The 18,647-nt window shown below is 41.0% G+C and overlaps 1 protein-coding gene across 2 annotated transcripts; it reads right to left on the bottom strand.

Moving 5' to 3' along the window:
- Positions 1 to 326: 326 nt before the first annotated feature.
- Positions 327 to 18,274, bottom strand: ttc33 (tetratricopeptide repeat domain 33). 2 transcript variants are annotated; one of them, XM_010878257.3, is made up of 5 exons: positions 18,122 to 18,274; positions 17,554 to 17,781; positions 10,218 to 10,299; positions 7,493 to 7,624; positions 327 to 2,584 (listed from the first exon to the last, which is right to left on the bottom strand). In XM_010878257.3, the coding sequence occupies exons 2-5, from the start codon at positions 17,778 to 17,780 to the stop codon at positions 2,213 to 2,215; spliced, it is 813 nt and encodes a 270-aa protein (XP_010876559.1). In that variant the 5' UTR covers position 17,781; positions 18,122 to 18,274; the 3' UTR covers positions 327 to 2,212. The 2 variants fall into 2 exon arrangements, with proteins under 2 accessions (XP_010876559.1, XP_010876558.1); XM_010878256.3 differs by having other exon boundaries at positions 18,172 to 18,274.
- Between the last annotated feature and the right edge of the window lie 373 nt (positions 18,275 to 18,647).

Genomic DNA, 18,647 nt, shown 5'->3' with positions numbered 1-18,647 from the left:
TCAGAGCCACTCAGTGGTAATTCTATTAACATGCCCTTAGATCAAATAGCCTGTTTTGCTCATACAAAAACCAGCGTCCCGTAAGAACAATCTTGCTGTTAGAAGATGCTGTTGAAATGAAAAGACTGTTTAAGCTGCTTGGCTTTTCAACATGACTGGTCCAAGCCGAGAGTTTTCAGTGTCAGTCTACTGCTGGCATTCAAACCTAAGGACGATGTATTGTTTCAGCAGCTCACCCATCTCCTATTGAGGCTCACAGCAGAAAAAGCCAAAAGCTCAGTTAGAAATTTGGGAATTATCACGCGATAGCATTTATACACTTGTAATTCTTTAGTTCGATTTGTTTATTAGTTTGTAATGGAGATAGCTTTTCCAAACAGATAAGACCAGTCCTCATTATGAAATAACACGTCTAACAATGACTGTGGCATGAAACTGCAATTCAGTTAACAAAACAATAATACTAATAACAGACTGACTGACACAGCAGTCTAAAGGGAAGAGGTTTTCTAGGCTATTATTTTCACACCATCTGACAAAGACATTAAGAAATGTTTCATAACTTGGAGGCATTTTATAAGACTAATGATATTTTCCCGGCACAGAGTAAGCCTAGTGCTGAAATAAAAAGCAAGTTCAATAGTGGATATGAGAGAAATGGGAGACATTTTAAATGAAACAGGATGCTCTTTTTAAGAGGAAAAACCAACAAGATTGACTTGAATTAAGTGCAAGCTTTTAGATGCTAGAGTATTACAGTGGCCTCCAGAATTATTGGCACCTCAGTTAAATGTGAACAAAATTGTCTGTGACTAAAATGATCTTAAACTCAAAGGTTCATACGAAGCTTGCCTTTAAATGCATGGACATTGTTCAAAGAATAAAATCATTATCAATAAATTATCTTATTCAAAGACATGCCTGTCACAATAATTGGCACCCCTAGAAAATCTTAGTACAAAATTAAATTGATGTATTTTGGGATTTGGGAAGTATTTCATAAATCTTAGGTGTTCATGACATTCTGTTTAAATAAGGTATAAATAAAAGGCGACACACAGACTAGACTCCCTCAGTAATCCAACTACATAGAAAAGGCAAGAGAACACAAAGGGTTTTCAAAGGTGAAAGCCTCTGCTGGCACTAAACCACAAACGTAAGCCCCTGGAATTAGCTAAATATTACTGGAACTGATTGGTTTGGTGTACAAGGCCATGGTCATGCAGAAAATAACCTTATCCATTGTAAAGTACAGGGGTAAATCTGTGACAATGTGGGGCAGATTTTCAGCCAGGCATATGTCCAAACCCACAAACAAAATTCACTGTTCACTGACCATAGTTTCAAGATTCTGTATGAAGGGTCTCAAATTCGTTCTGTGTTCTCCCACCTCATCAAACATAGAAGACAACTCAGAGCTGTTATCTTAGCAAAAGGAGAAGGCAGGGGTACAATAATTGTGACACTAGTTTTTGAATAAAGTCAGTATTTCTTTATGATTAATTCTTCCAAAACATTTCATCCAATTAAACATTAGACAAGCTGACAAACAAAATTAAATTTTTCCCTCAGTGGGTTAGGTTCATATTTGCCTATGGTGCCAATAATTCTGGAGGGCACTATTAGAGAATATTGGTGTAAACTGGTGGAATTCAAGGGTCTGCAGGGATTCCTAGTGAAAATCTCCCAAAATGATTTTATTTAAATGTTTCACCTTGATAATGGGAAAACTGAACAGAAAAAATATAACTTTTTATCATGCCAACACTATACAAAAACGCACTACATTTTGCAAAACGTTGCACTTCGGAAAGAGCTTGGTGACGCAACTCCACACACAAATGGCAGCAGAAAGGAAAAATCGACTTCATCACTGTGACTAAAAGACAAACAACATATCGTTTATTATGGTTTGAAAAATATGCGCATTTGTTCTCTGCAACATGTGGGTGTGACTTTGTCTGGACATGGGCTTGTTTGCAATAAAAGGTTAAAGAACCTTATTAAAAAAATACCCTAAATCAAATAATATTATTGACTTCTCCATCAACCCAGTTTCTGCCAGAATGAAACAAAAAAAGAATGACATTCATAACACAAAAACACTAAAAATTCAAAAACACTCAAAGGTCAAGAATAAACAACAAAAATACAAGTTATTTTATTCAACCTTAAAGAGATCCATTTCAGTCCGTAAGTCCTTGGGGACAACTCATGGCCCCCGTGCTTTGACCAAGTGATCCTGTGATGAGGAGGATGCAATCCCTGAACCCTCCTCCAGGGGCACCTCCCTGGCGTGCCCCTCTGTGTCGACAATCACCGCTTTCCTCTTCAGCTCCTCAAAGCGTTTCTGTCTCTCGGCTATGGCAGCACAGGCTGCCACCACCTCGTCCGACTCAAAGTCGTAGTCTTGCTGGAGTTCCGGAGCGTTTGTGACCTCACGTTGGGCCTCCTCCTCCTGTCGAGACTGGTCCAGGGCCGCCCGTCTCTGGCGCTGCAGCTTCCGTGCCCACGCCAGGTCCTCCGACCAGAGGTGGCGCTCTGACGGCCACAGGTGGACAGCCACTTGGAAGGACCTCACTGCCTATGGACAGGACAAAATCACTTATTCCAGTTTCTTTTTCTGCTCACATCTTTTTATAGTTGCAAAATGAAAGAAACGAGAGGATATGAAAGAAAATGTTTGTATTCAAAATAAAGAAATTCAAGGTGTCTCTAGGTGTCCTGGATTTTGTAAATTTTTTAAGGGTCACAAACCCCTTTCATGTGGAATGGAGTGAAGTGGGAATCATGAAAATCTACATAGTCAACGTATGTTTGTCTATAAATTTAAAAAACCTTATTTGGGAAAAATGCTGAGCCAGGATTTAAAAACAATTCCTTATTTACTGTAACGTTTGCTTGAGGTCTTCTTCCAGAGGTAAAGGACCAGTGTGTGAATGGTCACCCTTGTACTTATATCATAAGAAACAGTTTCAGAAGAATGCTTATGAAAATCTGCCTTTTCTCCAAAATAACTTCCTTAGATTTTTACATAATAAAAGTATGAGAAGGCAACAACTTGTCTGAATGAAGTGGCAGCTCAAGTCCACAGTCAGCACCTAATTCCCATCACATTAGATTCATTATACATAGATTTATCATATCATAATCCGTAATTCATCTGAACATGTATTCAAACAGCGATTTACACATGATCGCCAAACTCTGGAGGAGGGTAAATCATTCTACTAACTCTGGATGAGGGTAAATCATTCTACTCACTGAAATTAGGTAATAAATCAAACCGTTGCTCAGCTGGTGGAATTACTGAATTAGTCTTTAATCTCACACCAAACACTTTTTATGACTACTAGTCAGTTTGGAAATGACAGCTGATCCTGACTGAATTCAGATGATCAGCGTTAGAAATGCATTGCTTAATTCTTTCCAGCTGTCTCAGATGAAGCTTAAGACCAAATTCAAATGAAAGTATGTCAGACTAAAGATGGAGCTGTAACTGGTTCCCGCGCGCTGGGTAGATATCAGGTAATGGTTTTCATAGCAGTACATTAAATATAACATAGAAATGACAAATTTTATGCCCATTTGGTAAAAAAAAATAAAGATGACTTTTCAGACCACAAGGGAAAACTTCAGGAACATTTTTGTTTTTAAAATCTTTTATATACTTGTACTGGCATTGTTGGAGAACAGCCGGTAAGTAATCATTTACTATCTGTTATTCTACACCTGTTGTTGTGGGTGTAGCACATATATGCGTGTGTGCATATAAGTGCACACACACATATAATAATATACACTCACCTAAAGGGTTATTAGGAACACCATACTAATACTGTGTTTGACCCCCTTTCGCCTTCAGAACTGCCTTAATTCTACGTGGCATTGATTCAACAAGGTGCTGAAAGCATTCTTTAGAAATGTTGGCCCATATTGATAGGATAGCATCTTGCAGTTGATGGAGATTTGTGGGATGCACATCCAGGGCACGAATCTCCCGTTCCACCACATCCCAAAGATGCTCTATTGGGTTGAGATCTGGTGACTGTGGGGGCCATTTCAGTACACTGAACTCATTATCATGTTCAAGAAACCAATTTGAAATGATTCGAGCTTTGTGACATGATGAGTACATGGTGGTCATAAAGGGATGGACATGGTCAGAAACAATGCTCAGGTAGGCCGTGGCATTTAAACGATGCCCAAGTGGCACTAAGGGGCCTAAAGTGTGCCAAGAAAACATCCCCCACACCATTACACCACCACCAGCCTGCACAGTGGTAACAAGGCATGATGGATCCATGTTCTCATTCTGTTTATGCCAAATTCTGACTCTACCATCTGAATGTCTTAACAGAAATCGAGACTCATCAGACCAGGCAACATTCTTCCAGTTTTCAACTGTCCAATTTTGGTGAGCTTGTGCAAATTTTCCTATTTGTAGTGGAGATGAGTGGTACCCAGTGTGGTCTTTTGCTGTTGTAGCCCATCCGCCTCAAAGTTGCTCTTCTATCAGCTTGAATCAGTCGGCCCATTCTCCTCTGACCTCTAGCATCAACAAGGCATTTTCGCCCCCACAGGACTGCCGCATACTGGATGTTTTTCCCTTTTCACACCATTCTTTGTAAACCCTAGAAATGGTTGTGAGTGAAAATCCCAGTAACTGAGCAGATTGTGAAACAACCATGCCACGCTCAAAATTGCTTAAATCACCTTTCTTTCCCATTCTGACATTCAGTTTGGAGTTCAGGAGATTGTCTTGACCAGGACCACACCCCTAAATGCATTGAAGCAACTGCCATGTGATGTGGTTGATTAGATAATTGCATTAATGAGAAATTGAACAGGTGTTCCTAATAATCCTTTAGGTGAGTGTATATGTGTGTGTATTTACACTGTGTATATAACAGCCAACAGCCAAAATAACAAAATTTACGTCAGTGTCCAGGGTTATTTCTGACCCTAACGGTACATATATATTCTAATTCCTTTAAAAATGTATACTGATTCTTAGTTAACCTCCTAGTAACTTAACAATTCCTAGTATTTTATTATATTTTATTGTATTGTATTTTATTTTCCATTTTATTTTTCTTCTTTAGTCATGGCTTTATATCTTGCTAATTTAGCCGTCTGTGATCTGAAAGCTTGAAAAAAAAATCATAGAAACAATTTCTTTGCAAAAAAGAAGCAGGTGGTATTCAAGATTTTTATTTGATCAGTTTGGAAACTTCCTACAGTGGCTCTCCTGTTTCCCACATGATTTTTGACAAAATGTAATTTTTCTTAAACAATGGCTTTCTATCCCCTTTATCCCCTTACTGTACTACCCAACCGTGCTCCTTCCCAGAGAAAACTCATGTGAAAGACCTTAACTGCAGACATGTAGAGTCTATTCAGCTATTTACGTCTGGTGGCACCACTGCTCATTCAGATGTGTGTAGCAAAGACGTTGCATACTTATGCAATCAATTCTTTTCTGTTAATTTAAATTCATTTAAAACTATTTGCAGATTTTTATTTTTCACTTCAACATTATGGACGCTTGGTGTTGATCAGTGGCAAAAACCTCTGATCCATTCTGATTTCATGCTGTAACAATATAATGAATGAATGTCCAAGGTGGTTGGATATTTAAGTTGGGTAGTGAAGTGGTCTCTAGCTCTCTCGCTCTCTTGCAATCTCCCCTGTGCCATCTCACTCCTGGTCTCTCTCCCCTTGTCCCTCTCTCTCCCCTTGTCCCGCTCTCTCTCCTTGTCTCCCTCTCTCTCCTTGTCTCCCTCTCTCTCCTTGTCTCCCTCTCTCTCCTTGTCCCCCTCTCTCTCCTTGTCCCCCTCTCTCTCCTTGTCCCCCTCTCTCTAATTGTCTCCCTCTCTCTCCTTGTCTCCCTCTCTCTCCTTGTCTCCCTCTCTCTCCTTGTCTCCCTCTCTCTCCTTGTCTCCCTTTCTCTCTCTCTCTCTCCTTGTCCCTCTCTCTCTCCTTGTCGATTTTACAAGACATCTTTACAGTAGTCCACAATAACACCTAGAATTTTAGGGCCTATAGTTAAAAATGACCAGCAAAACCCAGCTCTACAGGAGACTCTTATCAGGCCAACATTGCAGTTAAGTCAAGAAAGCTGTCAGGAAGAAAAGAGTTTACAAAAGAGAACTCAAGCAAGTCAAGACACATGTATTCAGACAACTATTTCAAAAGCAGTTTAGTCAAAGATGGAATTAGGTCCTCTGTACTGCTTTAATCCCTCATTTCATAAAGGATTCCCCAAGTGACGAAATCATCCATTAGGTTTGATGGACTTATTTTGTGTTAATCTCTCAAAATGGAATGTTTTTAATGCTTTTAGAAATATTATAGCACATATGCCACTCAGATATCGATGAGGCTAATAGATAAAGAGAAAGAGAGAATGAAGAAAAAACATGAAGGAAGGACATTCCGAGCCAAACAGAAATAAGCAAACAAATCTGTATGCAAACACGGATCTACTCAAACATGTCACTGCACACAACATCCTGAAACCAGACTGAGCACGCCCCTCTAAAAATAGACCGGTATTTTCTCTTGTCCTTCTGATACCTCCCCATATGGGATATGGTACACATATTCGACAAGCCTAGCTCAGGTACCTTTCAACACTTTCCATTGTGGTTTTGGGTGAGCGTTTGACAGTTCAGTTGCCCCCGGACACTAGATGTGTACACAGAGTGCCAATAGCCATAGGGTTTCTGAGTTCAGCTTGGTGTTTTTCCTTTCTGATTGGCAGAGCAGTAGTGATCCAGCCAGATCTGACAGAGATACAGGTTCAGACGTGTACATTGGGGCACTTAATCTTCCACACCCCGCAAAACTTGTATGTTTAAAATAAAGGATTTTTTTTTGTCAGAGAGAACAGTGAAAAGTTATAAATAAGCACGCATGTGTGGGGAAAAAAGGTCTACTTCCAGCTAGATCTGGCCATGTTTGAAGACCCAAATCTCTTGCAGTCGCTCCCCGCACCCCCCATAAGTAAGTTATACGCTTCACAACACACCTGTATGACCTTTCACCAGAACCTTGACCCGCCAACCACCACGCCTGCATTAACTGAGACTCCAGGTGTCAGCATGGGATTGTCAGGTTTAAAGTCACTCCAAAAGCTTGATTTTAGCTTGATTTTAACCTCTTTACCATCACTGGTATGGTGTGAATGCACCTGGGACCAGTAGGTAAACCCTCTTCAGCCTAAGGTCACGTTCATGCCGTTTGTAGCTCAGCAGTAATCGCTCACACAAAGGTTAATACACTGTAAATACTCCCTATTTACTCAACATGTCAAACCGTTTACATTATGTTCATGTGTGGTTTTCTAGGCTATTACATAGGATAATGACTGACCTCATGTTGTGTTTTAGGCCATCCTAAAACACAACACGTACTGCACTGCATAGGACTGAAACCTCACATCACGTACGCGCATGCGCCACAGATTTCCGTGTCGCCTCACACTCACCAGGTCTACTTCGCCCAGACTGAGTTGGGCCCGGCCCAGGGTCTGCCATCCCTCCCACCACAGGGGGCGGAGCTTCACGGCCGTCTCCGCAGCCTGCACCGCCGGGAAGACCTCCTGAAGGATGGTCAGCACCTGCAGGTCCACAATGAGAGAGCAAGGGTCAAACAGCTTCTTCAGAAAGGCTCATAACACACTGCACAAGCATGGGGACTTTCCATTCTTGACAACAACAACAACAACAACATGTGTTATGCATTCCATATAAATGGCAAAAAAATGCAAAATGTTTGATTTCAATAAAACTCAGTGAGCAAGCTTTGTGCCGTATGTCAGTCCAGTTGTGTCAGCAGGGATCGCTGGACTGTCCGGCCCACATGCCTGGCCGGTTCACGTACGTTTAGTGTCCTTCGTGTCACTGAGGAGCCAGTCGTCTCCTGATAGATATTCTCTAATGACGTGGCGGTGGAAAACGGGCCAGTTGTGACATAACAGCGCAGCCCTATTGTCTGCACTATATTATACTGAGCAATGCCAGGCGAGGTAGGAACAGGCTAATGGCAAATGACCTGTTATTACATTAAAAACAGGACTGCTGGGTGCTTTAAAGGCCATGATACATAAGGACCTTCAGTAAAACAATGCTAATGCGAAATGAATTTGGAGATGATATAATTTAGGTTATTTGTGAGGAAATAATTAATAGCGCGGTCTAACCTTTGGAGTCCTACTGCGTCACATTCTGTTTTTGTCTGTTATTCTAGGGAAAACATTACTTAAGGGACAATAGAATGTCCATTAGGCAGACACACACACACACACACACACACAAAATAGTGCAGCAGTAGGACCTTAGGTCAATGAAAACATCAAAAGGACAAAGAGACAATTTTACAAAAGGAATATGCTTACACAGGAGTGTGAGATGGACAGACAGACAGGTATACAGACAGACAAACAGACAGGTATACAGACAGACAGACAGACATGTATACAGACAGACAGACAGGTATACAGACAAACAGAGAGACAGGAGGGTTCAGACCAACGACTGGTTGAATTATTGTTCACTGAGCAGAGGTGAGTGCAGTAGCTAAAGAGTGGGAGGTAGTGTCAGATAGTTCTCAGCTCAATGACTCCCTCTAACACACCACACAAACTCTACAGTATGACTCTCTCAAACATATCACACATAATCTCTACTATAAATGACCCCCTCTAACACATCACACAATCTCTACTGTAAATGACTCACTCTAACACATCACAGAATCTCTACTATAAATGACTCCCTCTAACACATCACAGAATCTCTACTGTAAACGACTCCCTCTAACACATCACACAATCTCTACTGTAAACGACTCCCTCTAACACATCACACAATCTCTACTGTAAACGACTCCCTCTAACACATCCCATATAATCTCTCCAGTAAATGGGTGACAGAGGCTGAGGAGGGGAGGGATTCGCATAAATCACCCTGGTACCGGCGTAAAGCACCCGTGGAAATGCGGCAAAAGAGAGAGGGGAGGATCCCTTATCACAACCAGTGATTGCCTAGAGATTTGCAATACCTTTGTCTACACCTTTTATTGTCATTTAAACATAAAAACCTGTCAAGCAGTCAGGGTTAATAGAATTGTCTTGAGCACAACACTCATCCTGTAAACAATGTCGACACATTTTTGAAAAAGCTCTATAGGCTTTGTTCTCCTAGACTTGTTGATTGACATGGGGAGGAAAGTATCTGGCATATTGTAATGTTAGCAAATCACACAACTGGGTCAGTAGTAAGGTGCTTTGGGACCTAATTGATTAGTAGATTAAAACGATTATGCCAATCTCTGTGTTTGAATCCACCACAAAGCACTTCAAGCAAAAAGGTTCCCCTGATTAATCATGAATGTACCCTCACATATATACACACACACATATATATATATACACAGTGGATATAAAAAGTCTACACACCCCTGTTAAAATGCCAGGTTCTTGTGATGTAAAAGAATGAGACATAGATAAATCATGTCAGAACTTTTTCCACCTTTAATGTGACCTATAACATGAACAATCCAATTGAAATGTGTGTATGTTATATACATCACTCTCTATGGGTATATACACATATACACAGACACAGAGAGTGAAATCAGGAAATAGAAATGAGAGGGAGAATGATGAAATGGTGAGGTGACAGAAGGAAAGAGTCAGACAGGACGGACCACTTACACTCCCAATGGAGCCCAACCTGGATGCATACCAAGATGGCAGAGCCTCAGGGGATTACAGCGAACATCCTGAGGCCATTGCATCAAACACACCATTTTCAACAGGCATGTGTATATGTGCATACAAAAGAAGACTAGCTGCTGCAAATGGGGATGAAAAATGAATGAACACGGACACGGCTAAATGACCAAAACAGAAGCAGAATATTTAAAAGTAAAGGGGAGAAAACTTCCTGACAGCGTGAAAAGGGTTTCCAGGTGGAACGCCTTTCCATCAGTTCAGGTACTGGATCTGGAGGTACATGCCACCCGTTGTTTCTAATGTACTGGCCCAGAGAGCAAGAGACAGACAATACAAGACACATCATTCTGTGTGTATCAGAGACAGACTCAGGCTGCCCTTATGTGTGGGTGTCTGGCCCTATCTAACCAGCTGTGGTCTGGAGGAGGACAGGATAAGTGGATGAGAGCTGCAGCACTGTAAGGCTGTAATGTACCTGGGATTTCATCTCGTACAGCAGAGGGTTGTCTGGAGTCAGCTGGATGGCTTCATCCCACCTCTTAATGGCCTCCCAGTGCCTGAGGAAAGCACACACACGCGCACACACACACACACACACACACACACACACACACACACACACAGAATAGATGTCTAACATCACCCACATGTCTGAGAGCCACGGCATACATACAGTTCCCATACAAACATGTTGCTCACAGCCATTTAGGGAATATGTTGACCAGTATGCCAAGGCTATCACACTGGAGCCCAATGCATTTCAAGTTTAAATTTTTTTGTAATTTTCTAAATGTCAGTGTTTGGCTACTTTTCAAAGAAAATATTTTGAAATACATCAAAAGTCATGTAAACATTATGAAAATATATGAAATAGTATTTCAACAAAGGTCTCGTGGCAAAACCAGGCTTTTAAAGACCAAGGGGTACCGGGGGAGGGAAAAACCTGATGAAGGCATACAACCAAGAGAGACCGACAGGGCCATCTGACTAACACTGCAATCGAACACCAGTGGCAAGAGGTCTCCTACAGTTTTATTAACCTTTATTCAGGATAAGCAAACATGAACTGCAGCGTACGGTTGATAAAGAAAATCAAATACAGGACTGAAATCAGACCCTCCCTGTGTGCTTGACTGTCATCCGAGGAGCTTATTAAATGCCATATAATGAGTCAAACATGAGTCACATCGTTCAAATAAGAGAGAGCCCACAAATTTGGTTGTTGATTTTGAGGTGTAGAACAGCACCTGAATTACAGTATTGTATACAGCCTTGTATTTCATATTTTAGTTGTGTTATCCACAGACAGATAAGCTCACCCTGTTTCACCTCAATAAGCATCTCATCTCTGTCAATACAGGCTGGGTGGTAACTCACTCAATACTACAAACACATATCCAGACGGAAAAAGTACGATCATCTACTCTCAACCGTCATGTCGGCCTTGAGTCATTCAGATGATCCTGATGACATTATTATGAGTTCCCCAAGCTCATGATAAAAGATGATGAGTTTGGGGATCTCATCATCTATGGTAGACATTAAAAGATTCAGAGAATCGTCAGAGAAACCAATATTGGAAGGCCGTGATCTTCAGGCGGTACTGCAATAAAAACAGACTCTGTAGTGGACATCACCACATGGGCTCAGAAACAATTCCGGAAACCATTTTCTGTGAATACAGTACATTGCGGCATCCACAAATGCAAGTCAAACTCTACCATGCAAAGAAGAAACCATACATTAAAAACATACAGAATCACCAGCGCCTTCTTGGGGCCCAAGCTCATTTAAAATGGATTGAGGCGAAGTGGAAAACTGTCCTGTGGTAACATTTGAGATTATTTTTGGGAATCATGGGTGCATCCTCCTGGCTAAAGAAGGGAGGGACCACCCCACTTGTTATCAGCGTACAGTTCAAAGGTCAGCATCCGTGATGGTATGGGGGTGTATTAGTGCACATAGTATGGTTGACTTGCACTTCTGTGAAGGCACTATTAATGATGAACAATACATACAGGGTTTTGGAGCAACATTTACTGCCATCCAGATGGCATCTTTTTCAGGGAAGATCTTGCTTAAGACAACACCAAACCACATTCTGCAGGTATCACAACCGCATGGCTCCATAGTAAAAGAGTCCGGGTGCTAAACTGGCCTGCCTGCAGTGCAGACATGTCATCCATTGAAAACGTTTGGGGCATTACGAAACAGAAAACTCGACAAAGGAGACCCCAAACTGTTGATTAGCTGAAATCCTATATCAAACAAGAATGGGAATGCATTTCACTTTCAAAACTACAGCAATTGGTCTCCTCAGTTCTGAGATCCATCATAAGAATGGGTTTTGGTCTGGTAGCTTCATTTAAATAGCCTAGCTCAAGCAGACTGATTTTGCAAACTTGCACACATTACCCAAAAATGTTGTACACTCATGAAATCAGGTTGTGGCATGAGGCTAGTTTCTCAAAAACATAAAATCTCTAGGCATTAAGACCACAACCTGTTGACTGGTTCTGTGACTTACTCATTAATCAAAACATAGACCTACAGGCACCCAAGGCAACACCAAAAGAGGAAGTGACCAAGATAAAATTTAGGCTAAACCACAATTGTAAACAGAGGTCAAAAACCTCAACAGAACCAACTGAGTCGGGGAACCAACACCCATGACGTGAGTGATATTAACAGGCTCTTTACAGTTGTAACCACAAAGTTAAAGCATGATGTTCCTGTGAATGTTTGACAGGAAAATCAGTCACTAAGTAAATGAGACTGAAACTAAGTTTCAGGATGTTGAATACATAACCTTTTAACCAGATCAACATATGCACATATACACAAACACAAACATAAACACACACAAGCCCAATCAACCTGCAAACAACAGTCTGCCGTCACTAACATGCAGACAAGAAACCACCAAGAACAAGTGACAGACCTAAACCCCTGTTTCTCTAAGCAGACAACAGACAACTGTACAGGGCATTAGCTCACAAACAGGTGATCCAGCAAGATAATGACAGAGAGATATACAATAACACCAGTGAGCTGTAACCCTCAGTAATGACAGGCTGAGGACAGGGTCAGTGTGGCAAGACGAGGGTAAAAATCCTAAACATAACTTTTTGAAAACCCTTCTTGACCCATGGCCCTGTTCATCAGGCATCAACTGAGAGAAAACTAGACGGACACAGGAAGGAAATAGACTGACCAGCGCAATGAGAAACTCGAAATTTCGAAGCAAACCATTTTAAAAGGGTTTCCATACATGCCCTGATGAATACCAGCCAGCATCAAACCTCTGACAAGCCATACTTAACCAGAGAGGCATGAGGAGACAATTTCCTGAGCAAAATCCAGTTAATTCTAACTAACCCAATTACACTTGGTCACCGCTGGCACCATACGTCTGTTAACTCCTTAAACTTGTGGAAATTGGCCTAGATGGACAGGCCTACATTAGGCGGTGGGCAGCATGGTCAGAATCATGGGCCAGGAACTGCAATATCGCTGGTTCAAATCCCTTTTAGATTAAAGTAATTTACTAGAATTCATCCAGAGTCTTGGAGACAACCGTAAACGTATTGGACAAAGACGCTAAATGTTGACACAGTTTCAGGAGTTTCTTGATGTCTGAGGCGTTAGGAGGTTTGCCTTGCTCCTGAACTTTCAAGCTGGGTGTTTGGTAAAAGCACTTTGTGACAACTGCTGATGCAAAGAGGGCTTCATAAACAAATGTAATAGATTTTATTGATTGTAATCTTGAGTGTCTAATTTTTCAAAGCACATACAAGCCCGCATAATACACAATGGTGCCTAATTGCCAGGAGGGATGGGAGCATCTTGTCCACACATCATTTCGGAAGTGCCACAGAGCCTGAGTTGACACGTCACGTACAGCAGGTTACTGTACAGCAAATGTAGGTGCATATCTGCATACAAATGGTCAATAGTAAGGAGAATACGGAGCTGCAGTAGAGTGAGTGGACGGGGAGGGCTTAAGCAACGAGCGGGGTTAGGACCTTCATTGGCTGAAAGGTCAGTTTTTATGCACCAAGGTCACGTGGATTTACAGGAATGTTGACACAGTTATGACAAATTTCATATGTAGCCGAGTACTTATGTAATCATGTGAGGGTGACGAATGTTCACCTCACAACATTGACTTGTTTAACAATAAACTCCAACAATGACCCAGATAATTATATTTGCGCTATCTTGATTCCAAATATTCATTTGGAATATTTCCCCCTGGTCAATTTCAATGAATAATGACAAGAGAACAAAAGGTTGGTGTTAAAACGTGTAGTTAAACCTACCAATAAAAACTTTTGAATTCATACACATCTATTACAATTGACTGCAGAAATACAACATAGGCTCTCCACAATGTACATATAAGGACAAAGAGCATGGAAGAAACCTATTCCCAAATAAAATGAAGGATTTGCATGACTTCTTTTAGAGTCTTTTATGCTCATCCATATCAAGTAAGCCAATACTGTGGACCCATCCTTTGCCCCCTCTATAGTGAACAGTTGTCATTTCAGAAACCGCCTATGACTGCTAGCTTGGTCAGGCTAAACACTTTTGTAAGACAAATACAAATGTGTAATAATATGAATCATTAATATTCCACTGGCATGGATAAAGCATATGCTGTAAGACTGATGAAAGATAAACCTAGAGGTGAAAGAAAAACTGTGAAAGATAGAGAAGAGAGAGACAAAGAGAAAAATAATTACTTCAAATGTGTTTTCATTTTATCTTTCTTATTTTCCACCTACTTTGCCGATGCAAAGAAATGATTCCCATGCCATTAAGCCTGTTAAAATGAAATGAATGGAAAGATAGGGACAGAGACAGACATAAAGTGATAGGATGAGAGAAGGTTGAAGGCAGAAGCTGATAGAATGAGACAGAGGGAGAAAGAGAGGAAGACCAATATGTACTGTTAAGGTAAGGGGAGGTTGAATAGTTTTGATATTCTTGACTAGTAGGGACTTGGACAGGACAGTGGATAAGAAATAACATGTTGTATATTGTAATGAGCAAAACAAAATGCAGTTAATTGCTTACTTTTTAAACATGCATCACTAGCCTTAAATGGCTCCAGGGGAGTAAGAAAAGACGTAAGTGATATCTGCTATTGCCAGTCTCTGGACACATAAGCCTAGGTGAGATTAAAATATAATTCAAAACTCCCCTCCAAAAGGGCAAGGGGTTTGCAAACACAAAACGCACACCTGGTAACACCTTAATATGGAGGCTCCTATAAGTAAGCAGCCTAGAAAATGGTTTACCCATTTCAGGAAATTAAAAAGAGCTTAATGGACCAGATGTATAAAAACATGTTGTTGGCATCAAGTGTATGATTTACAGCTACCTGCCAAAAAAAAAAGACAACTCCTATTTGTGATATAAAAGTGTGTTGGGTGACCAGAACAACTTCAGTGCCTCTTGAGACTGTCTGTATAAGTGTCCACATAAAACCAACCTTTTAAAAGAAAATTGTTGCCAACCTACATTCGGAAGCATAATTTACAGTAATGTTCATATTGTATGCTAGTTAAAAACCTTTTCAGTCCAATGGCTCCCTCTTCTGGATATTCCTGGCAATGAAGCACTTTGACTCAAAGCCAGTTGTTTTCCTCCAGAAGCTGGTATACTGTAATAGCCGGTCGTTATAATAAACCGACGTCAGGGGGGATATGAATAAACAACAGCTGACATCACAGGGAACACAAACAGAAGCATTAATGTGTATCCAAGTACATTTCCTGGATCTGTCTCAGGTTTAGATGCTCGCCCAGATAATGACTAGCTAATTGAGAGATACATCCATGTCAGAGCGCTCTGCTTTTCGAGAGCCATTTTTCACAGGCTTTGGCACCAGTCTGCTGGCGTCTGCTGAGAGTTTCCACGTCACTTACAGGCACTCCCAGACAAAGGTAATATCTGTGGAGTTTGACCAACTGTGTGATGCCAGCATGCCGACGAAAGGACTGCTCCGCAGCATCCGAGGTTAAGAGGATCAAATTACCCGATGACTGAATGTCTGACGTCGTGGAAAACGCACATTTACAGATAGTTCTGGGAAATTATTGGACACTGACACAGGTTTTGTTATTTTGGCTGTTTACCAAAATATATTCAAGTTGCAGTTAAATAAGGAATATGGGCTTAAAGTGCAGTCTCTCAGCTTTAATTTGAGTTACTACTTATTTCTTCATCAATTAAGTAGTTAAAGTTCTGAAGTGGATTCGCATTTGGAAGCTGTTCCTGTCAACCCACAACAAAAGAGAACTCAATGCAAGTGAAACAGGCCATCCTCATGCTGCAAAAAAAACTAAGTCCATCAGTGAGGTAGCGGGAACATTAGGAGTGGCCAAATCAACACTTTGATACATTCTGAGAAACAAATAACACACTGGTGAGCTTTGCAACACAAAAAGGCCTGGACGTCCATGGAAGACAACAGTGGTGGATGATCGCAGGATCCTTTGGTAAAGAAAAACCCCTTCACAACATCCAGCCAAGTGAAGAACACTCTCCAGGAGGTAGGCATATCATCATCCAAGTCTCCCATAAAGAGAGGACTTCACGAGAGCAAATACAGAAGGTTCACCACAAGGTGCAACCCATTCATAAGCCATTCATAGAAAGGCCAGATTACACTTTGCCAAAAAACATGGAATGGAAAAGCATTTTTCGGACAGATGAAACTAAGATCAACCTGTACCAGAATGATGGGAAGAAAAAAGTATTGAGAAGGCTTGGAATGGCTCATGAGCCGAAGCATACCACATCATCTGTTAAACGCGCCTGAGGCAGTGTGATCGCATGGGCATGCAAGGCTTCCAATGGCACTGGGTCACTATTGTTTATTGATGATGTGACAGAAGACAGAAGCAGCCGGATGAATTCTGAAGTGTACAGGGACATATTGTCTGCTCAGATTCAGCCAAATTCAGCTAAGTTGATGGGACGGCGCGTCACTTTACAGATGGACAATGACCCAAAACACTGTGAAAGCAACCCAGGAGCTTTTTAATGCAAAGAAGTGTAATATTCTGCAATGGCCGAGTCAATTACCTGATTTCAACACGATCAAGTATACAATTCACTTGCTGAAGACAAAACTTTAGGCAGAAAGACCCAAGAACAAATATCAGCTGCAGTAAAGGCCTGGCAAAGCATCCCAAAGGAGGAAACCCAGCGTTTGGTGATGTCCATGCGTTCCAGACTTCATGCAGTCATAGCCAGCAAAGGATTCTCGACAAAGTATTAAAAATGAACATTTTATCTGATTGTGTTCATTTGACCAATTACATTTGAGCCCCTGAAATAAGAGGACTTTGTATGAAAATGGTTGCAAATCCTAAACGTTTCATACCATATTTTGTTCAGCCCCTTAAATTAAAGTTGAAAGTCTGCACTTCCATTGCATCTCGGTTGTTTCATTTCAAATCCATTGTGGTGGCATACAGAGCTAAAATTGTCAGTGTCCAAATATTTCCAGACCTAACTGGATTTTTCTATCCTTTTGCCTAATGCCTAAATGTGAAAATAACCAAAATGTTAACACTAAACCCAATTTAGTTTTACCCTAAAGCTTTCTGAATTCTATACAATTGATCCAGTTAGGCTATATGGTTCTATTGAGCCTCTTTGGATTCTGGTCTACATTTAGGACAGGTGACAGATAAGCTGACATTTGACATGGCTCAAAAGTTTATCATTAAACTTATGCTGAATTTGTACTCCTGCCATGAAGGAAGCAAGCCCATCTGGACAACGGACCTCACCTGCCTTCTTGTGCCAGCACTGCCCCCTCCTCCTTTAGTCTCTTGCTTTTGGCAGCGCAGTCCTCCAATAGGACTTCGCGGCGCCGCTTGATCGCATGCAGCCAGTCCACCTCAAACTCCTTGTCCACTCCCTCCTCGCCAGGCTTCTCCGCCGAGGCTTCAAACTGCTGCACCGCTGCCTTGGACACCCGCTCGCCCACTTTTCTCTTCCAGCCGAACGAAGCCATCCTGTAAAGACATTAATAAAGTAAATTGATGTAGTAGGTCTATGAAAGTTCTCTGAAAATAGAACTTTGACTGTCTAGTATTAAAATTAATCTCTAACTGACCCTCAGAGAGGGCCTCACCTTGACATATGTTACGTTAAGTGACCATACCATTAAAAATGACCGTTATCCTCACCCTAACGTAATATGAATACATTCTGAAATAAAACATCGGTTTGCACGCAATGGGTGTATTTTCATAGCCCATTGAAATCTGTACGTATGCATTATTATTTATATGATCGAAGTTAAGTCATCGCTAACTAACATGGTGTATATGACTTAGCTAAGTAGCTAGCTACCTGGATTTCAGATAGCCACATCCATATAACAATAGTTTTTGATCGGATACCTTTTGGTTTTGGTAAATTTCTAGGTTTTAACACTAATAAAAAGCAGTAAGTTGTAGGTGAGCCGCGGATGTTGAACCTTCAATTTCACCCGGAACCACTTACGTGTAAACACAGACAGTTAAAGGGACAGACGCTGATTAAAGGAGTAGCGTCATGCTAGCAACATTAGAGATACCGTAGCAACAATAATACTTCCGGTTTTCGGATTATGCCTTCAAAATAAATGTCCGCGGTAAAACGCGACTTTAATCACATTAAATGTATCCATTTTGACACTGCCTAGTGTATATTGTAAAGATATATTGTAGAAAATGTTCAGTAGAGTGGATAGAGTAATTATATGCAAAAACATCAAGGGGCACTGTAACTCAAAGGATGTGAAATACAAATTGCACTGTACAGATAAAACTATTCTATACGCTGCAGTGAATGCATTACATTCACTACGGCGTATAGAATAGTTTTTTTTGTATGA

The sequence above is a fragment of the Esox lucius genome, chromosome 14 (assembly GCF_011004845.1).
Source record: "Esox lucius isolate fEsoLuc1 chromosome 14, fEsoLuc1.pri, whole genome shotgun sequence".
Taxonomy (NCBI): domain Eukaryota; kingdom Metazoa; phylum Chordata; class Actinopteri; order Esociformes; family Esocidae; genus Esox; species Esox lucius.
The sequence above is the reverse complement of the archived record's forward strand: the minus strand, read 5'-3'. Positions and strand labels throughout refer to the sequence as shown.

Coding starts and splice junctions, on each gene's coding strand:
- ttc33 (XM_010878257.3), bottom strand. CDS start 17,780: ATGGCTTCGTTCGGCTGGAAGAGAAAAGTGGGCGAGCGGGTGTCCAAG. Junction 10,300..17,553: donor GTGCTGGCACAAGAAGGCAG/GTGAGGTCCGTT, acceptor TGCTTTCCTCAG/GCACTGGGAGGCCATTAAGA. Junction 2,585..7,492: donor GTCTGGGCGAAGTAGACCTG/GTGAGTGTGAGG, acceptor TCCTGTCCATAG/GCAGTGAGGTCCTTCCAAGT.